Source organism: Tyto alba, unplaced genomic scaffold (genome assembly GCF_018691265.1).
Source record: "Tyto alba isolate M040663 unplaced genomic scaffold, T.alba_DEE_v4.0 Super-Scaffold_7, whole genome shotgun sequence".
Classification (NCBI taxonomy): Eukaryota; Metazoa; Chordata; class Aves; order Strigiformes; family Tytonidae; genus Tyto; species Tyto alba.
The window spans coordinates 19760515-19785527 of NW_024881328.1; the positions used below are offsets into that span (position 1 = coordinate 19760515).

The following is a 25013-nucleotide window of genomic DNA, read 5'->3' on the forward strand; positions in this document are numbered from 1 at the left end:
ATCCTCTTGAAGATGCATAAGTAAAGTACAGTTTCCCCTTGAAATGTGCCATTTCAATAACTCCCAACGGTTATAATTGGAATTATATGCACAGATTGAGAGGAAAGTAGAGCAGTATACTAATTTTCTCTTGAGTATTGTGATTTCTTGCTCTAATTTTGTTCCACATATTAATTTCATTTATCTTCTACAAAAAGCACCTTTGACTACCTCACATATTCTCTCCTTGCTAATCTCCCTCCCTTGGGCTACTTCTAATATTCCAAATTTTGGAATTGATTCAAAAAGCTGACTTAATCTGAATACAGCACTGAAACTGTGTTGATTGTATTGGTATCTATTTATGAATAATGTGAGACATGGCACTAAAAGCTGTCTTGAATGTTACTTCAGGAAGCACAGAGAGGCAGGCAGAGTTTCTGATGTTTGTACTTTAAATGTGTCATTCCTCCTCTTCCTCTGGGAACACCGTGAGGACTTTGTATTCTGGGGATGATACGGAGGTGATCTGTCACAGCACCACTTTATCCTGTGTCTGTGCAGGATGGGGATGGCAGTTTAACAACTGCATCTGGCTGGTCTCTGCTTCTTATGCCAGAGGCTGAAGAGAACCCTAGTTGCCCTGAAAGATGAAATGCATAAAGAGTCTGCACCCACATCCATTACCATGGCAATGTTCCTATGCTCCACATGGAAACAGCATTTCTGAATCAAACCATAGTCCCATACTGACAGAGTTTGGTCTTTCAATTACTTGGTTTTGAAGACTGGTTGGTCCTTCTTATAAGTGAATTTGATTGCTATGTTTAATGACTTTCCTAAGAAGTGATTTTGGGTATTTTCTGTTTGTCTTCCTTTCGATTTATGTTTGGTTCTGGGGGAGGCCACCACCACTCTTTTCAGTCCATGGGTTGCCCTGCAGGGAAATGCCCTCTATGTTAAATTATTTAGCTTTATGTTTCATTGGAGTTTACTGGTATTATTTAGTACTAGGTCATGAATGTTGCACAGGTTAGAGTGCAGACTAAGATGCACATGAGGTCTTTCCAGCTAAAGACCTCTTGGGATAAGAGATATATAATGGATAGGTTAGATGAAGCATTTGAAAGATGTAGCTTCTGCCATTGCCCCAGATTCACTCTAGGGCCACCTCCACTCTTGTTATGTAGCAGAAACAACACCTACGGTTTGGGTGTATTTGCCCAGTTTGATGCTTCTCTGCGAGCTACTTTCCTTTTAGCTGGGTCTCTGTTCACTACCTAAAAGATTGTGGAACCTCAAGCTGATAAATAGCACAGGAAACGTATCTGGAAATACTTTCTGGTAGACATAAGACTGAATGTTTCTTTCAGATTTGAATCTTGATCCTGTGATCTGTATGTTAGTGGGACCATGAGGTGACAACTGTAGCATGTTGTACATGAGACATTAGTTATTAAATGTTAAATCCATTCACAAGGTAAAATTGGTACAGCATGCACATTGCCATGTGCCTGAAGGACTGTTTCCTTGCTCTCAACTATAAATGTCCTACGGCACCAAAATTAGGTGCAAAGTGAATCTGTTTGGGTTTAGTATTTAAACCTGAAGAGTTATTTTATGATTTGAGTGGGGAATAGAATTTACCTCACTGATACTTTACCTTGAAAAAGTACTTGGTCTCCAACCTTCCAGGTTGATTTGATGCTTGTTTAACTTTGTGAGGTATTTGTTCATCATTCTAGATTAGTTTAGGATAGCATCAGGCAGCTCTTTGTGATCTCAACAGAATAAGATTTCATTGCACAGGCAACTGTGTTATATCTGAATTCTGATTTAGTGCCAGAGCCATTTGCAAGAAAACAATTTTCTAAATATTACCAAAAACTATGCAAACTAGTACTGACAGATGGCTGTAAGATAGACATTAAAATGGTCCACTTTAACAGTTTATATTGGATTTGATTGCTGTTGTTGTGTTTAGATTAATAAAAGGAAAGCAAATGACAAAATTCATGCATTTTGAAATGTAGACAATACTGGTGCATAATGAAATCAAACATACATTATATACGCTATTACTACATGTCGATCTTTGTTACAAAGTGAACTCTAGACTGATACTGAGGAAATAAATACAAGTTAAAACATTCCTAGGCAAATACCTTGATCTCATATAGCAACATCATGATGCAGCTGGCTCTCTGTCTTTTCCTACTGCCCCCCAAAAAGTCAACATCACTGCCTTAAAACTCCAGAGTTTTTATTCTGCTTTGTTCTTTCCATTTACTCTTGAGGCAATCATGGTCATAGCTTATTTTCTGTTATTTTCAGCAGAAGGGCAACTGTCTTCCATTAAATCTGAAAGCAAAAATACATCTCACTTAGAGCAGTAGAAGGAAAATTACATATAATGGAACCTCTTCTTCTCACTGAGATTATGATACAGCAACTGCAAACTATGAATTCATGAGTTCCAGAATTGTTAATTATGAAAAAATAAGGTGTCTTCATTTCTTCTACTGTTATAACTTACAGCAACTGCAAACTATGAATTCATGAGTTCCAGAATTGTTAATTATGAAAAAATAAGGTGTCTTCATTTCTTCTACTGTTATAACTTACAGATTCCATTATGAATTATTGATGCAATTTGATGATTATTGATGCAAATTATTACTAGGATATTAATACTATATTCTTAAGTAGATTTTTGAATGTTTTTTTTTTTTTTCTTATAAATTAATTCTGCAGTACTATAACTATGTTTCCAAGAAAAATTAGTCAAATAAGGAAAGAGCAGTTGTTTGGTTTTGAGAAATATTTTTCTTTCAAAAAAATTATTCAACAATCAAGAATAGTAGAAACTGTATAATTGAAATAACTAAGGTTGTAATACAGTGACCAGAAAGTCTCTATCAACAAGTCAGAGGGGAAAAGATATACATATGAATAGCTTTTATGTTGTTATTTAATATACTTCTCCCAGGTTGACCTACACTTCATGAAAAAGATACCACCTGGAGCTGAAGCATCAAACATCTTAGTTGGTGAACTAGAGTTCCTGGACCGTGCGGTTGTTGCTTTTGTTAGGTTATCTCCTGCAGTGCTACTTACGGGGCTAGCGGAAGTTCCAATTCCAACAAGGTACAGTTGGATTTATTTCTTTTCATGTTTTTTGAGTACCTTGTGGAGACAGGGTGGTGTGACCTTCAACTTTGTCATTTACTGAGTCATGAATTTTGTTCTTTCTTTAACAAAGACATCTCTTAGAGAAATCATTCCAGTCATCCTTTAAATGGTGTATAGGTATATTCAGAAACATGCCATTTCTGTGTGCAGATAATCCTTCTTAGCAGAAGTAGAAATGATAGCTGGTTAGATTACAGCTCACAGTTTATCCTGTACAAACTGGTAATACTGCAGATGAAATACTAAGGTGTAATACTCAGCTTAGAATATTTCATCTGGAACTGAAACTACTGCATAATTATGTCCAGAAGAAAAAAAATGAAGGAGGAATTAAGTAAAAGGAAAAAAACCAACTGTGTGATTTGATTGACTAGGGATAGTGAATGGATGAAGAACGTACCATAAATATCATGTTCCTCTAACAGTTACTTTGTAGCTACTTGTGTGGTAGTGAATGTGACTTTTTACCATATATTTTTATTAGATTAGTTTTTTCTAACTTGAAACTTTTTCTGAAGACGTACTTAGGTTCTGAGAACAAATTATTAGGAATTTATAAAAAAATGTCTAAGGGAGACTTTCCAGTCAAATAGAAAGCATTTAAATAGATCTGCAGATATGTTGTTTCCTGCTGGGATTGATTCAGATCAAAACTCCAAAGTGATTTTCCCATATCTGAGTTGACTGATTTAACCATTATTGCAGTTCCTCACCTTTTTTTTTTGTATTTGTAGACATGTCTGTACACATATTCTGTCCCTCTTTCCCCTTCCCTCTTTTAGTTTATATAAAAGTAGAGTTCAGACAGGAGTCAGTAATGTATTCCAGTTGTTTGTGACACTTAGGAAGGAATGCTATGCTATGAAATGCAATGCTGAGACTCAGCTCCTTGCTCCTAGTCAGATAAACAGTATCAAATTTTAAGTTATAGTTACTTTGTAGGTACTGCAGATATGACTTTTTTCTTTTGTCTTTTTTGATTTTTTGTGTGCATATAAGGAACATTGAGGGACTGAGCTGGCTTTGAAAAAAAAACTTCTGAAGCCTTTCCTCATAATCTCCCACCCCAAAAATGAACAAAAGAAACCAACAGATTTTTTTATTTTTGGCCAAAAGAAAATTAAGAATATCTGTAAAAATGTTTATTTAAATAAAAATCTAATAACGTTAGTCAAAAAATTCTTTTGCATTTTAGCAAAACTGAGAACTTCAATTATTTCACTTGAACCTATGCTCTGCATTTTATAGAGCCTTACTAGCCCCAAGCCTAGAGTAAAGGCTGTCTAGAGCCTTAATGGGAGTAAGAATGATTTAAAAATTATTTTTATTTGGCGTAATTTAACTTCCCCATACTGCAATAATACTACTGCCATAAAATGAAATAAAGTAATGCTAATGTGTTCTGTACATAGATTATAATTGCATATATTTATTATGTAAGATAAAGTTTGTTATGTAAGGAGGTTTTGATAGTCTCAATCAAATCTGACTGTGAAGCTTATGATATATTTTTGGAAGTTATTTTCACATTTTTTTTTCTAACCAGAGCTTCATGTTTAAATGCATATATGAGGATCTTGAAGGAGATTATATATAATATCTGTTTTAGAGGTTCTTCTAGTCCAATTTTTAAATAAGTATTTCTGTAGTATGTATAGTTACTTTCAACCATCTATCCTTTACAGTCTTTTAGTTTATCTTTTATTTGCAGATTTTTGTTTATTCTTCTTGGACCACTGGGTAAAGGGCAACAATACCATGAGATTGGAAGATCAATTGCAACACTAATGACAGATGAGGTATTTTTATTCATGGCTTAGTTTTAGTCATTTTGTACTGACTGAAGAGGTGTAATAGGGAATCTCCATTGTGGAATTGTCCAGATGAAATGGGGCTAACCATTCTGATGATGCACAAATACCATTCTAGTTTGTTTCATTATCCTTTAATAGCCCAGATTATGATGCTCTAAGGAGATAACAAAATGAGAAACAATATTCACAAACAAGTATATCTTTACTGAGAAGATTCCATTTTACACAGTTACTTTCCAGTGGAATTAATTGTATTTTAAACTGTAAAATCTCTAGAACATTTAGCACCCCTAAGGATGTTTTTCCATAGCAGCTGCAGCTTCTATAAAAACTATGTACCAGAAACTCTAGTCAGCTGAAGCTGAGATTGTTTGTTTTGTGGGAACTGCATGAAGTGCGTTCTATTTCAGAGAAAAGGGATTGTCATGAAAAATGTTACGAGAGTATTCCTTTCCCTTTTCCATAGGTGTTCCATGATGTTGCTTACAAAGCAAAAGACCGCAATGACTTGGTGTCTGGAATTGATGAGTTTCTTGATCAGGTTACTGTTCTCCCTCCTGGAGAGTGGGACCCAACAATTCGAATAGAACCACCTAAAAATGTTCCATCTCAGGTTTGTACACGGTAAAATTCAGACACTTTTAAACATTGTGATGAATTTTTGTTAGGTAGATTTAAGTCTCATTGATTTAGCATTTAGCAGAGGTACTTTATAGAAATTTTGCATGTTCTTTTTTTTTTTTTTTTTTTTTTTTTTGGTTAATTTGCTTTAAGAGAACCCATGTCTTGCAATCATACAGTATAATGATGACATTTTGTGTAGTTCAATACTAGTTCTCTCCTGAATAAAGACATATAATTTTATCTAAAGATCTTAAATTCAGGGGTAATTGGTCATAAGCATCTTTGATTATTCTGAACAGCCACAGTCTGCTTTTGTTCTAAGCTTATTGCAAGAACTGATCAAAGCAGCCTAGCTTTCTACTCTTTAAAATGTTTTCTGATACAAGGTTTTCTGTGATCAGTTTTTAAAATTTCTTAGACTACAATTCCTTCTACTGTTTCCTGTTATAGAACTCCTCTACTGTTTGTGAAGAGGTTATGTTGCTGAATCTTACAATAAAATTTACATATTTAGTCTTTCAGCTCTCAAATCCTCTTTCCTCTGCTAAAATTATGTTTTTGTTGCTAAGACCCATGAGAAGTATCTTTTCCTTTTGGTAGGAGAAGCGTAAGATCCCAGGAGTGCCAAATGGAACCGCAGCACACGGGGACACAGAGCAACCTGGAGGACACTCTGGACCAGAACTGCAACGCACTGGAAAGTTAGTGAAAACTAAGTTCTAAGTTATGTTCTAAGTGATACATTTCCAAAGGAATCATAATGGTCTGGTTCTCTCTCAGATGACTGGCTTGGCATATTATTTTTTTCAGGCATTTTTCCTGATTTGCATACCACATAGTTGAAAAGGACAATACATGTAATTTGCAGAGAGGGGGAGAGGGCAAGAGGATTCCAGTTTTCACATTGTATTTATTACAGGCTCCTTTATTATTTATAAAGGTCAGACCTCTGTTAAACTTCATTAATGTTTCTTATTTTTGTACAGCAGGAAGGAAAAGTTGGGAATAGTCTTGTACCATATATTGTGAATGCTAACAACTATTTTGTAATTGAAGCTTCTGGATTGTACAGCTCTAGCATTTCTTTTTTACCTTGGTAAGCCATGATATGTCCTGGTACATGAGGCTATGATTACCATGGTGGCTGCAATATACACACATCAGAAGGAAGAATTTGTCCCAAGGAGTAATTATGTTCTCTCATCTAATATGGTGTAGAGTAAGTCAGCTGTCAGTGGTTGCCTTAGTGCAATGTGTTGTGCGATAGACTTTTCTTTTACCCGGCTGCCTTGTGATATTGAAATATCATTCCTGCCTGCATAAGGCTAAAGAGTCAGCTGCACTGCTGGTGTACACGGTGGGACAGTGGAGATGGTGGCCAGTCCGGCTGTGAGCTGTTCTTTCACTGGTGAACCTGGTAATTGATGGCTCGAAGGATCATTCTGATATTTAGGACATGGTGGCACTTTGTCTTCCTCTTTACTCCAGCAACATCTGATACATCAGGTGCCTGTGAGAAAAAGAGCATTGTGGGGATATTTACTTTAACTGTATGGTATACTGTAAGGGAGCATCTGTTCCTAAATATTTGATTATGTTTAGCATAGTGTAAATGACAAAAAATGACAGTTCTTATCCTTGGAAAATTGTGGCCTACATTCAATTCTATCATCAAGTGTATTTAGGAACAGGTTCTCAAATAAAGAATGTGAAGCTCTGTATGTAGATGTGTGGGCAAATGGGCACTGTGGTAGCGCTCTGATTAAACAAATGCAAAGAAGTATTTCACATCATAAATAATAGGGTTTTGTGTGTGGGAGTTAACAACTGTTCAGAAGTTTTGGGTCTGGATGATTAGATGAAGATTTATAAAAGAAATATGCAAATTAGTTTGTTTTAAAAACATAATTTTCCGATTAAAGTTATCAAGACGAGGTTCCCAGAAAGTTTTTTTCTGGGAATGATGAATTATAAGAGTATGTATCATTTGATCAATGAACAGTAACTTCTCTGCAGTATATTTCAATCAATATTGTGGAAGAAAGTTTTATCTGCCTTTTTCATTAATTCGATCTCTTCTTTTTTTTTTTTTTTTTTTTTTTTTTTTTAGATTTTTTGGAGGATTGATTTTAGATATAAAAAGAAAAGCTCCCTTCTTCTGGAGTGACTTCAGGGATGCTCTCAGTCTGCAGTGTCTGGCATCATTTTTGTTTCTCTACTGTGCTTGCATGTCTCCTGTCATCACATTTGGTGGTCTGCTGGGAGAAGCAACTGAAGGTCGTATAGTATGTGTTAAATCTGAACTTTTAAAATGAACTTACATTCCTAGATTTGTGGTTAGTATTTTCTTACTGTTGCATGAATGACCTTTAAATATTGGTATTTCAGTGTTTAGAAGGCTACAGACTGAGACATTGCAAAAAGAACCTGTTTGAAAATTTATGGACACTTCTCTTTGTATCATATTCAGAGTGCAATAGAATCGCTGTTTGGAGCATCCATGACTGGAATTGCCTACTCTCTCTTTGGTGGCCAGCCTCTCACTATACTTGGCAGCACAGGACCAGTTTTAGTGTTTGAGAAGATCTTATTCAAATTTTGCAAGTAAGTGAAGATCATGATACGCAGCATCCCTCGGGTGTTGTTAGGTAAAAGCAGAGACACTGATCCCAAAGTTCCAACATCTGCAAAATAAGATCAAGAGTTTGTTTTGGAGTGCACTGCTTAGGCTTCCAGAGTCTGAAAATTATGCAGTGACTGAGAAAAGTGAATTGGTGGTAATGCAGAAAGATTGATGGCTTTTTTTTTGTTGTTGTTTGGTTTTTTTTTTTTTTTTTTTTTTTTTTTTTTTTTTTTTAAAAAACCACAACTGTTTTAAAGGGAATGCAAGCTTCAGGATGTTGTGGGTTTGATTTTTTTTTTTTTGTGTGTGTGTTGTTTGTTAGTTTGTATTATTATATCATTTTCTACTCTGAAACAATACATTTAAATCTGTGGTGTATCTCATCCCTAACTCATCCAAAAGGTGTTACCTCTCACCCAGTAAGTAAGAGGAGTGGAAGTGGTGCCATCTTTCACCAGTCACTAATATAGACCCTGCCCTTCCACCACCCCAACAAAGAAGCGGTGAAGCGTCATGCCAGAACAGCTTATCCCCATGTTTATATTAATGTGATATACATGACATACCTCTGCCACAGTGTGGGCAAAACTTATGTCTGCATCTTGGCAACCATCATGCTTCTCTGCCATCCTCTCTGCTTTTCTGCCTTGTTGCTGTGATGAGGACTTCTGCACCAAGATCTCTTAAACGTCCTGAGCAACATAGAGTAGGAGATCCTGCTTAGCACCCCAAAAGCTCTTTTATCACCTTCAGGTAGACCTTTTAGTTTTCTGTGATAAATGTCACTCAACATGCTTAGAGCAATATTATCATCTGCAGTAAGCATACAGAATTTTGATGAAAGTTGCTGTTGTAGCTACTCTTGCAGTTTAAGAAGAAATTGGTTGGTATTGGTTGTTCATAAGACATGATATGGGATAAAAAGTAGGTGGACATTATACACTTCATGTGTTTAACTACTCTCAAAGCAGCTTTCTCACTCTAGTAGAGATAGAGTTTTTTGTGTCCTGTTAATTGGGAGGAGAGCTCAGGCCAGGAGGTAACCTGACAGTATTTTCAGTTCACAATAGGTAAATTCAGATTCAGTCTGTCTCCAGTGTTGCACATCCCTAGGAAAAGAAAATTTTGGAGTTGCCTCTTCTCCATTTACTATGGCTGGAAAAAAGGTTAACTGTGTTTCATTTTTTTTTCTTTTTTTTTAGGGAATATGGGTTGTCATACCTCTCTCTGAGAGCTAGCATTGGACTGTGGACTGCAATCCTGTGCATCATCCTTGTTGCAACTGATGCAAGCTCCCTAGTCTGCTACATTACCCGCTTTACTGAAGAAGCTTTTGCTTCTCTTATCTGCATCATTTTCATTTATGAGGCCTTAGAGAAGCTGTTTCATCTCAGTGAAACATATCCAATCAATATGCATAATGATTTGGATCTGCTGACAAAGTACTCGTAAGTAAGATTTCTTCTGTTAGCATTGTTTTTGGTTTTTTTTTCATAGTTTGTATTCTCTGTGAGGAATGCAAACCAGTGCACAGCAGGAAAAATTTGTAGCAGTTGCAAACTTAATGAGTGGAAGTTATTGAGTTAGGCAAGATGCCTCCGTATGGAAGTAGTAGTTACTGGAGGTATGTGTATAAGCAGTACACATTTACTTAAGGTAAGTAAAAAACATCTTGACTTGGAGTTTGGAAAAGCTTACACACATGCAACTTGGAAGTCCTAGAATAAAAAAAAATAGGACTAGGAGGGACCTCAGCTTTAGGCCTCTATTCACATTTTTATTTAATAAGGTGTAACTCAATGATCTCTTACTATAGCCTTGTACTGATGATTTCTAATATTCTTACTGTGTGTTCAGACAACATTTTTAGATCATATTTATCTGTTATTTTTTTTTCCAAATTGAAATATTGACTTATCTAAAAAAGATATAATTTGATATACCTCCTTTATTTTAACCTCTCTGGCAGTTAAAGTTCAAGCTCCAAGAACTGAGGTGGATTTAGAATTGTTAGGTGCTTCTCAGCAGTGATTGATTTTGTCAGAATCAATTTGTTCTTAATAATGAGATTTTTAATATGACTCTATTTAAGCAGCTTTACTTCATCTTGGAGTTTTAAGAGGTAGTATTCTACTCATGGAATAGAAAAGCAAATAGCTTTAATCAATATAAGTTCATTTAGAAGTAAAAACTTGTACACTTGTTTCTGTGATATGAGAACAGTAGTAGTGTTCTTGTAAAAGAAAAGATCCTAGTCTGTCCTAAGGCCAGTTAAGCCTGGTCACCTCAGCAGCTAAAATGTCATTAAAAAGCATTTTCAGAGAGGATCCCTGTCCAGAAATGTCTTTATTATTTCACTGAACCCATCTGAACCCTCTGCATGATCAGGGTGGGGCCCAAAAGGAACAATGCTTGAACAGTGCCACATCTTCTACTCCCTGGAGAAACAGGAGTGTTTCAACCAAATGTCTCATTTGCATTTTAAGCTAGGAAAAACAAAGCACAGCAACAGTGGAAACATTTGAGCTTTGTATATGTTATCACTAAAAAAACAGTTAGCAAATCCTGAATCTGAATACACATTATATATCTTAATACACAGAATAAGTTAAATTATAGAAACTATAGTTCTACTGTGACATATTCTCCCATCATGCTGGAAAAAAACACTGTGTCTTTCTAATAGTTTAATCAGTAGGCAAAGGTATATTAATTTGAAAAGAAAGCAGTAAACATCAAGAGTAGACTGTGCATGCGGTTAAGGATATATCCTGGTCTTATTTAACTTCACTCAACTTCTATGAAGTTGGTATTTTGCCCTAAAGAGCCTCTTATAGCATAGTGTTTGTGGATATTTTTTTTTCCTTTACCACTTCAAAGTAGTCATGTCAAAAGGAAAAAGAATATGATGTTCTCATACAGTTTTGAAAAACAGATGTTGAAATACTATAAAAGACAGAAAAATATTCAGAAACCATTTAGCAGGCGGAGCTGAGATGTTAAAATATGTAATGAAAAGCATAAAGACAAATAGAAATACGAATTCCTGGGGAGTTAGCTTTATTCATGGTTAGCTGAACCCTGTGATATTGCTTGAGATTTCAGAGAAATAAGTTTAACAGTCTTGCTTGTACAGGGGCACAGTGATAGATATCTCTATACTTTATGAAAGTGGTTTGTTATCGTAGTCCTTATGTTTACAAATAAATGTTTCTGGTTTTATTTAAAATTCCATTCATTAATCAGAATCCCAAATTGATTTATAAAGGGTGTTGCTTACTCCCTGCCTGTCCTTCGTAACTGTCTTCATTGAATGTAGAAAGTGTAGAGCGCACAGGATGGTAAAAGAGCAGCAGTTGTCATCCTCCAGTTACAGCTATTGCCCTGTACTGTCCTACAGTGTTGGGATAGCAGCACAACAGTTTTAGATTTTCCAGACACAATTCCTGAAGGACAAGTGTCTTCCAGATGTTTGGAAGAAAGATTTGACCGCTGCCTGGTGATTTCAAACACATATAACTATCAAAATTATTTGATATAATAGTTTTGTAGTTATTTACGGGATCAGAATTTCATACCTATATTCTCATTTATTCTTTCACTCTGTGTAGAGAGTACAAAGAAAGTGACTTTTAAACTCTTGCATTACATTTCTCTTTCAGCATTTATGTTGTAGCTTCTACTTGCAGCAATATCCTGATTATTGATATCATGTCTATGGCAACTGACCCCACTAATACCAAAATGACTAGCTGTAGATGTAGTTATAGGCAGCATAGCTCTTACGGGATGAGGCTTATATTTTTTTTAACCTCAAAACTGATTGTTGGAAATGCTACTATGCATATTGATTATCTTGTAAGAGCACATCTGCCAATTCCAAGGATCTGTGCTCTGAACACAGCAGAGCTGTAAATCCAGCCTCTTATCTTCTGTCCCCTCCCTTCTCCTTCATCTGAATTTTTCTTAGTTCTTCAGAACTGGCCCTGACAGGTTAGGAGGATGGAAAGTGTTGGAGCAACTCTACATCAGCTGCCCAAATGACTAGTGCTTTCACAGCAGGGTTGGTGCAGCCAGAACTCCATGGGTTTGCTGTGCAGATATGCACATATTACTCTGTCCAGATACAGTGGCCGTTTGCCCAGAACATGAAGGTATCACAGTTATCATCTTCATGGGATCATCACAAGACAAGACATTTCAAATAACCCTTAGTCCCTGCTCATGTGTGTATGTCTCATTTCCAGAAAGATCAAAAACTGGAATACAAATAAGCGTAAAAGCTTACTTGAAAAAAAAAAAAAATCTCATTTTTGTGTACTTAAAGTTGGAGAATATTGCTTTCACAAGGAATTAGAAGCTTTTTCTGCAGCATCTGACTGCAGTCCTACTTGTAGTTTAAATGGGTAACAAACTTGGGCTGAAACTGGTCCTGTCCTTAAAGGACCAGCATACTCTGTTACAGAAGCTAATTAGTATCTGCTGTTTTGCTAATTAAAACAGCTGTTTGCATTTCCCTCTTTGGGGATTTTAAAGACAAGTTTTTAATTGTTAGTAAAGCCTTGGCAGTTCTTAATTAGCAATGGGTGAACTTCAAAAGGTTGAGCAACTCATTTCTCTGTGAATGCTCAGCCAAAGCTTATGCAAAACTTTATCCTGGATCTGCAATTCTATGCTAGAAAAATCAGGTTATACTGTAAAATTTTTGTGATTTTTATATTCTGCCTCTTACTCAAAAAGTTGATGATAAATAGGTCAGGACAATGTATATATTTCAAGCTTTCAGTGTATGCTGTGGCCCAGCCCTACTCTCTTCTCCCATGGGCTTTCTGAGTATTCTCTGATGTCCACAGGTAGTCCATCTACATCCCAGTGCTGTTGCCTTTGCCCTGGTGAAGATGTGAGTTTGACCCAGGAAAAGTCATTGGCATGCTGTTAGTACTGTCCTTTGGCGTACTCGAAAGACAAAGAAATTAGTAATATAAAATGGTTGGTATTTCAACCAGATTGGAACCATATTTCAAGTGAGAAAGAAAACCCATTCTGCATTTTGGGTGGGTTTGAATTCTGTCATAAACAGTCTCTGTTGCAGGAGTTTGATGTAAAAGACTGTACTGCATGCATCTCCTGTTATATTTAAGAGTATAGGAGACATTACTAGTATCTGACATAACAAACCTTAGAAGACTATAGAAAGAACATTCAGAACAGTTGGGATTTTTTTTTTGTTGTTTAAATCAAGCAGACCCAGATATTTGAAAATCAGCCAAAAGTCCTCCTAAAACATTTCCTAAAAATTCATATTTACCTTTTTAACATTTTAGGTAGAAGACATGTATTTGAGTTTGTTGCAGAATTCTATCTCAAAAAGACAAAAATATCTTTTGTTGCATGATCTAATTAATGTAGAACTAATCCTAATGCACTTTTTAACTTGTTTTCTTTATTATACTTGCTTGTTACTCCGTGTTGAAGCGTTGGACCTAATCATCAGGTGATCTACTTGCAGACAAATCCACTCAGCATTCACTTTTAAAACACCATCTTTATGATATGGATGATAAAGAATAAGGCATTAAAAAGCTGAATCAAAAGAAGGACAAAGACAACCTGATTTTCAGTGTGCTACTCTGCTGCATTTTTTTTCTTTCTAAACTGCATTGTTTTGAAGGAATGTAAATACAGTAGCTGCATTGTTTATCAAATAAAATGCACATACTTTTTAATCTGGGCTTTTCTTTCTTTCTTTCTTTCCTTTTTTTTTTTTTTTTTTCTTTTTTTCTTTTACTGTGACCTTTTTGTATTTGTCATGCCATTAACATTTGTAGGTTGGCATAGCAACTCTTTTATTTCTGCACTCTCCTCCTCCTGCTTTTTCATACTCCTGTAGCAAATATATCTCCAGTTTAATTCTGTCTGGAACACTGATGCACATCAGTTTTAATGTGTATTAAATATTAGCATATAATTTTTGCTAGGAAAGGAGAACCCTACAACAGGGTGGATTAAAACCAAAGATTCTCAAAAGGAAAACAAAATAAGCATTGTGGATGAAAGGAACGTGATTTAGAAAGCAGTCCAGTATTTTTTAAAATACAAACGTTTTAAGATAGTTATCTTAGAATCCAGAAGATCAGTTATTTCTCAGTGTGAGGTTGCTTAGATCTTGGGACTTTATATACCTTTGTTTTTTTATTAACTATTTTTTCAGAGTGATGAATTCATGTTGTTTTTAATAATTCTTTACCAGAAGTTACTCAATTATTAACAGATTACATTGAATAATTTTAAAGTGATTTCTTGGCATAGTAATATGCATATTGCAATCTGTCTTGGTATTGACATGCACTTAAGCATTAGGAGTAGAAAATCCCACTCTGAAGTAATTAAGGAGCCAAGATCATGTCAATCTCAGTATCTTTTGCAAGCTACAGGAACCATTGCTTCTAGAAGGCATTGTGAAGATTAGTTTTGTGCACACCACTGTTTGCACAAGCAAGTTTTAAGTATTTCATTATCTATATAACCTAATCTAAAGATGTTATTATTGGATGCAAATTATATTGTTTTATAACACGCATTCCTTAAGCTGCAGGTGGAATGAGAGGAGTCAGTGATGATAAGCACAAAATTTCTCCTTAGGATCCCAGGCATGTAATTGAATTCCAGTTCAATCAGTCTCACCTCTGTGCCCAGCAAAATCATGGAGCGGGTCCTCCTGGAAACTCTGCTAGGGCACATGGAAAATAAGGAGGTGGTTGGTGACAGCCAACATGGCTTCACTAAGGGCAAATCATGCCTGACAAATTTGGTGGCTGCCTGCAGTGGGGTTACGGCGTTGGTGGATAAGGGAAGAGCAACTGATGTCATCTACCTGGACTTGTAGAAAGCATTTGACACTGTCACACACAACATCCTTTTCTTTAAATTGGAGACATGGATTTGATGGATGGACCACTCAGTGGATAAGGAATTGGCTGGATGGTCACACTCAAAGAATTGGCGGTCAAAGTCTTGATGCCCAAGTGGAGAGCACTGATGAGTGGTGTTCCTCAGGGATTGGTGTTGAGGTCAGTGCTGTTTAACATATTTGTCAGAAACATGGACAGTGAGATTGAGTGTGCCCTCAGTACATTTTTCAATGACACCAAGCTGTGTGGAGTGGCCAATGTGCTGGAGGGAAGGGACGTCATCCAGATGGACCTTGGCAGACTTGCATGGTGGGCCTGTGCAAACCTCATGAAGTTCAACAAGGCCAAGTGCAAGGTCCTGCCTGTGGATTGGGGCAATCCCAATCACAAATACAGGCTGGGTGATGAGTGGATTGAGAGCACCTCTGGGGAGAAAGACTTGGAAGCACTAGTGGATGGAAAACTGAGTATGAGCCAGCAGTGTGTGCTTGCAGCCTAGAAAGCCAACTGTGTCCTGGGCTGCATCAAGAGAAGTGTGGCCAGCAGGTCAAGGGAGGTGATTCTCCTACTCTGCTCTCATGTGACCCCACCTGGTCCACTGTGTCCAGCTCTGGGGCTCCCAACATAAGGACGTTGACCTGCTTGAGCAGGTCCAGAGGAGGCCACGAAGATGATCGGGGGCTGGAGCACCTCCCTTATGAGGACAGGCTGAGAGAGTTGGGATTGTTCAGCCTGGGGAAGAGAAGGCTCTGGGGAGACCTTGTAGTGTCCTTCCAGTACTTGAAGGGGGCCTACAGGAAAGATGAGGTGGGACTCTTTATCAGCAAGTGTAGGGATAGGTCAAGGAGTAACGGTTTTAAACAGAAAGAAGGTACATTTAGATCAGCAGGTAGATTTAGATCAGATTCCTTTCTAGGAAGGGGAAATGGTAGTTTTAGATCAACCCTTCCAGGTTGCCTAGAGAAGCTGTGGCTGCCCCCTCCCTGAAAGGGTTCAAGGCCAGGTTGGATGGGGCTTTGAGCCACCTGGTCTTAGTGGAAGGTGTCCCTGCCCGTGGCAGGGGGGTTGGAATGAGATGTTCTTTAAGGTCCCTTCCAACCCAAACCATTTTATGATGATTCTATGATTTTCTTTTCCCCTTCTTTATAGGTATTTTTCTACAATTAAGTAACTGTGCCATACCCTATGTGTCTTTCCTTAAGGATGTCCCCCTTCTTCCCAGACCAGTGCGACTGACATCACTGAGTTTAACTGCTGGCTCCTTTTTGCTTCTTGATGAACCCTGGAATCCAGAAATGATTTTTATTTATTCCATTTATTCTAGGACTTACCTATGTCTGCCCAACCCAGTTTGACTCATTTTTCTCTTTCTCCCTCTTCTGAGCCCAGGGAGTGCCCACCTTGCTTCATTCTTTCCTGTTACTCATCCCCTCCTCTTTGGAAACAGATGTCTATGTTAAGAATTCTCCACAGCATTCAGTCTGTAGTTGGTAGCTGATCTACACAATGCATTCAAAATCTGGAAACAGTTACATAAAATCCTTTGGTGGTTTTGTTACAGTGCATTTATGATACACTACACCTGAACAATTGAAATTTAAGCTGACAATATAGCATTATAGTATATTACACTATATTATTTCTGAACTAGCATTATACTAAATCTTTTCTCCTCAGGTTTATGTTTTTTTAACTTTGGAAATGGGGTGAAGTGACATTTTAGAACTCTTTCTCAGTGAAAGCTTTCAGATGAGCTGTCAATATCCCATGTAATTACATTACTTTTCTGCACATTAACTTCTATGTATGGCACTTACATACTGTAGTAGTGCCAAGAATGCATGAACTGCGTACTGCACCAGCCAGCTAATAAAGACCAATCCTTAGGCGTGACAGTCAAGGATAACAAAACTACAGTGTGATTATACATCTGTTTTCTAGACTTTCCCCTTGACAAAACAATATTCTCCTCTTGATGTGCTACCCAAAGGAACCTGATTCTCTGAAGTTTATTCACTCTAACATCGGTTTCTCTGCCTCAGATTTATTGTTATGTGTGTCTGAAATTGTTGTGCTGCTGAGTGCATTGTCCAGGTACTTTTATAGGCTTTTCAGTTTTCCTCCTCAGCTTCACAAATTAAACTGTATAGACTTACAACTTTAGAGAGTATAGGTGGATGCCTACTGATCTTTGTGATTGTCAGAGATAGGCTACTTAACTTAATGACTCAATAGTCTAATTCAGGATGGCAGATCTCATGAATAAATGAAGAAAAAACCCTTGTTTTGCCATGACAGCTGTGCTTTGAAAGGGTTTTGTGATACTGGGCGTAGAACATAACCGACAAGTCCATTTTCCTTCGGTATTAATTATTTTGTTTCCAATCTCTTCTCCACTGCAACTTTGATTTTGTTGTTATGAATGTTGACATGAGAAGGAATATGGTAAATATAATGCCAGGGATATATGGGTGTTGTAGGTATGGGACAGCTGAGAAGTTGTCAGCTATGATATTGTTATTGTCCCCTTCCCATAGCAGTTGTTAGACAAACAGAAGGACTCTGTCAGTGCCCAAAATTCACATGAAAATAGTGTCTTTGAAGACAACACAAACATGCATAGCATTCTGCTATTGATGTACTTTCCTTCAACCTTGTAAATGCAGCATAGAGAATACTTATGCATATATTCTAATACCTTACTTTTAAAACAAAATTAGTGATGCTACCTTCCACTTCATACCATCTTCCTGTTATGTCTCTGTTATTTGATTAGTGCACAGCACACTCTTAGAGCATACTCTGTGTCTTACAGGAAAAACTTCCTACTCATATTACCAAATATGTGCTCTGGTATTCAATGAGACATATTGTTTAAACAAGCACATTTTGCAACTTATTTATCATACTTGCCTGTTGTTTTTTTAATAATATAAATATTCATATTGAGTATATCTCATTCTTTATCTTAAGTGAGCCAGAAAGAAATTTTGCCTTTCTGGGAAGGGGAAATGGTATGTTGGCTAATCATGAAGAAGCTGCAGTTGCATCCTCTATAGATCAGATCCTTAGCTAGTATAAATAAGTTTAGCTTGCAGCACACACATAATGGAAAAACAGGAGCTCCAAAACAATGCCTTAAGAATTGGATAAAATCATCAATCATCAATAGTAAGTACCTCCTAGTCTTGAAAACAGCATACTGAAAAATGGCAACTGCCTAGGGATGAATGGCCATGAGGCTTTTAAAGGAGCTGCACCATTTAAGTGTGCTTTACTTACAAAAACACTGTGCAAGGCTCTTGTTCAAAACTCTTATATTGTCTGTAATGGCAGCAGAATGGACTAGCACCATGCTGCATGTTTAAAGTCTGTGTGGGGAGGGGAATGTGCATGACAGGTTAAAGAGAAGAAAATGGTGAAGAACGAGCCTCGAGAATTGGGGGTAAGAGGTGGAAATGAGAAGGATTCCCCCACCAGACTCAGATTAATTTCACTTGAACAGATGGGCCTATGAATAAGATTCTTGTTTTGCAGTAAACAGAAAATTACAGTCAGGATGTCAAAATTACAGTGGTTTTAGTACATAACCTTTCACCTGACTAGTTGTTGAGCAACAGTGTTGTTTATCTTTTATTGCTGATCTACAAAGGAGAGAGGAAAATATTCCCCAACTCTACATATAAAATAACAAGTTTCTAATTTACTAACCCTGTATTCACTTTCCAATTGTCCAAGAGGGATCATACACACAGTCTTTTTGGTGATATTAAGGATAATAATAACTATTCCTATTGCAGAACAAAGAGCACTGCTAGTTGTCTGAGATGTCTTAAAGTTGCTGTTGTCAAATCCTAGCTCCGTTCTTTGAAAATAGGACAAGTTATAAGAAATGTTGCACACAGTGAAGGTATGATGACTGCCTCAAGTTAATGAAATTTTTGAAATTGAGACTTACGAAATAGAAGCAAAGAGAGCTAGAAAAAATGCGGGGAGGTTGGGAGGACAAAGAAGGGAAGGGGGTTGACATCAGTGACCTATACTGCCTATACTGTTATAGTTGCATTGGTGCTGAAGATTTAGCTGAAATCTTGATCCTTCTGTAGAATTAGAAAGGTATAGTCTCCAGAGGATACCAGTTTGTCAGCCAGTCCTAAAATTTATTCTTTCCGATCTAGCTTTGTTTCTCATCCTGATTTGCCAGAGATTTCTTGAGCACCTTGGAAGATGTAAAGGCAATAAAGACTCATTGTCCTGGTTATTTTTCTAGCTAGCAGGTTCAGGCCATTATTTTCCTGTTACTTTGTCCTTTTGTCAGTTCTGAATTTATGATGGTTCTCCGGTAGTTTCCTAAAGACTCTTTTGTCTGAAATGTTTTATTAATCTACCTCAGATTTATAAGCCATTTTGTAACAGGCTGTATTAAATGTTTAAATAACCTAGAAGAAAGCTAGCTCCACTGATTTCTGCCTAGTTGCAAAATACGGACATTTTCAATAGAGAAGGGAATTATGTGTGACTGGGTAGCTAGTGCCATTTTAGATCTCTTAGCCTCCAGCTGCTGTGAAAATAAAGGTATGAGTCACCATAGACCCTTTTCACATATGTGCCAACCCATTGTGGATTTCACAGATACCATGGGGTATACAGGCACCCATGTTTAGACATCCGAATTGCTCCTAGGAGTTCAGAACATCTTGAAGTAGCCGAAAGTGTAAAGGCACCAAAAAGAATTGTTCTGTCATCAGTGTGATGAAATGGGCATATTGTGAGACTGGCATCAGAGATATTTTTTTTTTTTCAACTCTAGTGACACCTATGCTTTTGCCACCACAACCAGTGTCAGTCTTCCCTGCCTATATTCTAGCAATGACGAAAGAGCATCAAATGAATCATTCTGTATCTTTGAGCATAAGTAAGGTGATTGCTGACTCCTTATCACTAAAAGGCATGGGAGCACATTGCTAAGTTGGTACTGTATTTGGTGCTGAATATGCTGCTTAGAAAATATAGGTGAATGTATAGTCTCTTGCTTGTTGGTAATAGCAAAAACTCTACAACAATCTCTTGTAGTAGGCAAGTGCTCAGCACTTTAAGCAACCTTACAAGAATATAGGAGTATTTGAACCTCCAAGAGGCAATACATTTTTACTTATGCCAGCTTTATGAGTAATGTTTTTATCAAGAAAATAGAAAGATGTGTTAGTGGTTAACAATTCAGTTTTACTTTTTCTCCTGAGAGCTGATCTCAGAAATAAAGTAGAAAACTTTATTTCACTAATGTGAGTTTCTTCGTGCAGGTCAGTTATGTTGGGAAATAGTCATCATTGAAGCAATTGCATCTCTTATGAAATGTCACATTTTGGTAGATAATTTTTTATCTTCTGGAATTGAATGGTACCTCCAATTGTGTTTTCTGGACTGGACCGGGAGTATCCTACTATCTCACATTTCTATAATGTTAAGCAATTAGTGTGACACTGGAAGACAGTTATACTGTGATACAATCTCACATGAAAGTGTCAGTGTTACCAAAAGGCACATAATGTTGAAAACAATGAAATGTTATATATAGCAAAACACGGAGATCATTTTTTGAATGATCTTCTCAGCAGAAAGCAGGATCTGATCTTTACTGTTAGGGCCTAATTCTGCACACATTTGGTGACAGAAGCTGGGTGCAGGGTGATTTTAGTTTGCATGGGTGGAGTTTGCACGAGTCACTGTTGAAGAGTCTGCCATCGGTAGATGCCTGTGAAACGTGGTAAAGGCCAGACTGGAATGCTGTGAAGGAGGAAAGTAGTATTGATATAGAAATAAACAGGATGATGATGTCATCTGAAGGTGAATGACTTGAACTGTGTTAAACTGTAGCATCAATTGTCACGTTTCTGACTAAAGAAATGCACATTTTGGCTCCTCTAACTTTTCAATGTAATTTTGCGGTTTGCGGCAAGTGTAGCTGTACCATGTAGTGTTGGTGACATGCACAGTCTTCCCTTCTAGTGAGAAAGTGACTGTGATTGAACAGCCCACATCACCTTGGCCTACTGTACTCAAACCCCAATGGGCCATCGCCCAGCGTCCGCCCAGTCCGTGATCGGCGATGGACATCAGGGGCCAGGGAGCTCCTGTGCTCACAGGAAACAGTAGTAACCTGAAACAGCCACCTCTGTATTGTTGCATGAACATCAAATACTCCCTTGCAATAACATAGACATACTGTTTGTTGACTTTATTATGCTACCGTAGCTCACAAGTAGTGATGTGCTTCATTTAACTCATTTTGTAATATTTTAAACTGCGCATTGAACACGCATTCATTCTGCACTTGGGGCCTGATCCAAAGTATATTGAATATATTTGAAAGATCCAGTCTACGTCAAGGATGTTTGGCTCAGGCCCTCTATTTCTCTGACTGCTGTTGCTTTTTCTTTTGTTTGTTTGTTTGGTTGTTTTTTTTTGTTTTGCTTTTTGTTCATGGGCTGTGAGGGCTTCTTTTTCTTTCTCTCTCTTTCTCTCTTTCTCTCTTTTTCTCTCTTTTTCTCTCTTTCTCTCTTTCTCTCTCTCTCTCTTTCTCTCTTTCTCTCTCTCTCTCTTCTCTCTTTCTCTCTTTCTCTCTTTCTCTCTTTCTCTCTTTCTCTCTTTCTCTCTTTCTCTCTTTCTCTCTTTCTCTCTCTCTTTCTCTCTTTCTCTCTTTCTCTCTTTCTCTCTTTCTCTCTTTCTCTCTCTCTCTCTCTTTCTCTCTCTCTTTCTCTCTCTCTTTCTCTCTCTCTTTCTCTCTCTCTTTCTCTCTCTCTTTCTCTCTCTTTCTCTCTTTCTCTTTCTTTCTCTTTCTCTTTCTCTTTCTTTCTCTTTCTCTTTCTCTCTCTCTCTTTCTCTTTCCCTCCCTCTCTTTCCCTCCCTCTCTTTCCCTCCCTCTCTTTCCCTCCCTCTCTTTCCCTCCCTCCCTCCCTCCCTCCCTCCCTCCCTCCCTCCCTCCCTCCCTCCCTCCCTCCCCCCCCCCCCCCCCCCCACTTTTCCCCCTTCCCTCCTTTCCCTCCCTTCCTTCTTTCCTTCTTTCTTATAAAAGCAAGGAGTTGCACAAAGACAACCCGCATCTCTGTGTATATATTAAATGCAGCTGTTGTCACATGTATAGTATTGTAATTGAAATACAGTGGCACTATTCTGTACTCATAATGGAGATGGTAGAATTTCTTATACAGAAAATATTATAAATCTAGATGAGCATTCTCGTTTTGTGGAAAGATAAACAGCCACAGAGAAAATAGATGGTGTAGGTAAGTGAATAAACACTCTTGTAGAACTGGAATGCAAATGTATACTTAATGCCTCTCCACTCTATAGTCAGATGTTATCCTGTCCCCAGCTACTCCTGAAAACTTTATCAGAAAGGAGAGTACAGAATTTATTTACATCCATCATAAGGACATTCAAATACTAGCAGGATAGATAGTACTATAGATTTTTAAAGTAGGATTAGTTTAAAGAGAACTGCAAAGCACAGTTGACATCTTGGAACCTACAGAATATCCTCATATTTTGAAGGCTTTGTCAAAGAAAAAGCCTCCCACAGTTGCTTCAGAGGCTTGAAAGACTTAATTTTGATTTTAAATTGCCTATTTACAGTATTGTCCTCCCACACTGCCTCGTCACGCTTTGTGTGTTAAAATACACAATTTAAAATGAAAAGCATGCTTTTAAAGCAGCTGTGGGGAAAGGAAAAACAATGGACACAGAAGTTCACAGAGCCTTTGGTGCTGGTGATCTTGCAGAGCCCTGACAGTTGACTGGGCAGTTTGGCAGTTTTGCACACAAAGGCATTTTGGTCAAGAGAAAGAATGAGAATACAGACAGTTTGCATTCGAGAAATGGGTCAGCCTGGAGCTGTGGATAGCATCTAATCCCCATGTAGGGAAGTGTTAGGTATAAGGGGGTGGAACAGAACTGGCGCAGTCTCAGTGTTTGGAACTATCAGTAGAATAGGAGGAAAATAGGTGGAAAAACTTGCTGTGGACAGTGGCTTAAATATGTCACATTACGTACTATATATGCACATGCACCTCACGGCAAATTACACTCTAGTAATAGCACTAGCTATTGAACTACACACTGCTTCAAAGCATGCGTTTACTGAATTCATTTGAACTAAACTTATCTGGCAAAGTAGAGCACAATTTCAGTGTGCTTGGATTAATACTGATGCATCTTTTATTATTAAGGAAAAAATACTATTTTGTCTTTTCAGATGCAATTGTGTGGAACCAGAACATCCTAGCAATAAAACTTTACGACACTGGCAGGACTACAACATATCTGCATCTGATGTGCCATGGGGGAACCTAACTGTGTCAGTAAGTGAAATATTGGAATTTAATAAAGGCATAAGCATAAATAATTTTGTCTCTCCTACTTGCAGCAAATATATGGGAAAAAATACCATGTTTTTTCTGATCATATTTATTTAAATCATAAACGGTACTTAACTGAACAAAGATTAGCATAGACTTCATAGCATTACCTCCTTTTGTAAGCATTTTGCAGCCCTTGCTAGGACACTTTAAAGCAAGTATGTGCATTTTGTGTCCTGCTTTGGTAACTTCTTGACACACGAGCACAAGAGTTTGACTGAGATTAAGCCTAAACCTGTCAAATGACAACGGATTGGTCCTAAATTCTGCCAGATGGCAGAACCAAATTTCTCTCATGTAGAAAGCCTCAGAAGCATTTATTTCCCCTAAAACATTGTTACAGCTGTTCAGGCTATAAAGGAGAGAAAGGGGAGAAATTTTGTGTTATTTTCTGTGCAGTGACCAAACTTCTCTCTTATGCAGGCCTTCAGTGTTAATTGTGTCTTAGTTGTGTAATTTTTTTTCTGAGGACAGTGGGGGAACAAACTACAGACAGTTTGGGGAGCTTGCATGGATATATAACTTGTTTCTAAACAGTGCACCCTTCTAGTTTTAAAGGAGTTACTACTTCAGGTTTGCCTTCTTTAAAGCAACACTTACAACTTGATTGAAATGTCATATTGAGAACAGGCCACCGCTTTTTCTCTCAAATGGATCATTTCATTACACAGTCAAAAAGAATGGAGTGAAAAAGGCACCAAACTGAAGAGTTCTCTCAAAAATATAACTGAATTAACCTCATCGTAGGCATAACGAAATGAAACGCTAATCAAAGCTAATCCAGTGGACTATCTCCAGCAGATATTGTTTTTTCTTTCAAAGGCAGGAATGCATAACTGGTGTCCTTCTATCATGAGTTAAGGCAAGAGCCGACTTTCATGGCTGCTCTGCTGTGATAGCAAGGGCTGCTCCTCAATTCTGTTGGTGTGGCAACAGCAGAGAGAAAGTTGAGAACTGCTGGCCTGAGGGATTCCAGCAATCCAGAATGAATATTCTCAAAATTGCAGCACACTCTAAGAGCATCTGTGCAGGGGCAGACTCCTCCTCTCACTTTCTCAGATCTCTGACAGTGTTTTTCAGAGTACATTTGCAGCTGAGGAGATTTAAAATAACAGATTTTGTTTTAACTATAAATGTAAAAGACCGGCTGCATTATATAAAACCCTTTAAAACTTCTGTAAGTTATTACTGAAACTTGAGTTTACATGGATAGCAGTATGACTGATGGACCTTTCCCCATGAGTCCCTGTAGTTGTCCAAGAAATAATTGAAATTTTTAATGCTTTTACGTATTTATTTCTTGCAAGCATCATCAGGAAACTTCAGTTCTCATGTTCTAGAGAATTGTAGTAAAAGATCAGACCTCGTTAGTTGTATATAAATACCTGGTCAGTCTCACCTCACTGTCCTTTTTACTGCTCATTTCTTCCTGTTGTTTCTTGTGTCTGATTTAAAA

At 37.4% G+C, this 25013-nt stretch overlaps 2 protein-coding genes across 2 annotated transcripts in view; both read left to right on the forward strand.

The window, feature by feature from the left end:
• The window catches only part of LOC104361158 (sodium-driven chloride bicarbonate exchanger), a 111073-nt gene extending 110440 nt beyond the window's left edge, over window positions 1-633 (forward strand). Inside the window, exon 20 of the mRNA XM_042784412.1 lies at window positions 544-633. Within this exon, the coding sequence (XP_042640346.1) occupies window positions 544-633 (90 nt within the window). The remainder of the gene's footprint in view (window positions 1-543) is intronic.
• Window positions 634-996: 363 nt separating this feature from the next.
• LOC122152451 (sodium-driven chloride bicarbonate exchanger) overlaps window positions 997-25013 on the forward strand; it is a 46447-nt gene continuing 22430 nt past the window's right edge. Inside the window, exons 1-9 of the mRNA XM_042784413.1 lie at window positions 997-1011; window positions 2936-3126; window positions 4883-4970; window positions 5452-5598; window positions 6210-6310; window positions 7720-7894; window positions 8080-8213; window positions 9435-9680; window positions 23395-23500. Of these exons, the coding sequence (XP_042640347.1) occupies window positions 997-1011; window positions 2936-3126; window positions 4883-4970; window positions 5452-5598; window positions 6210-6310; window positions 7720-7894; window positions 8080-8213; window positions 9435-9680; window positions 23395-23500 (1203 nt within the window). The remainder of the gene's footprint in view (window positions 1012-2935; window positions 3127-4882; window positions 4971-5451; window positions 5599-6209; window positions 6311-7719; window positions 7895-8079; window positions 8214-9434; window positions 9681-23394; window positions 23501-25013) is intronic.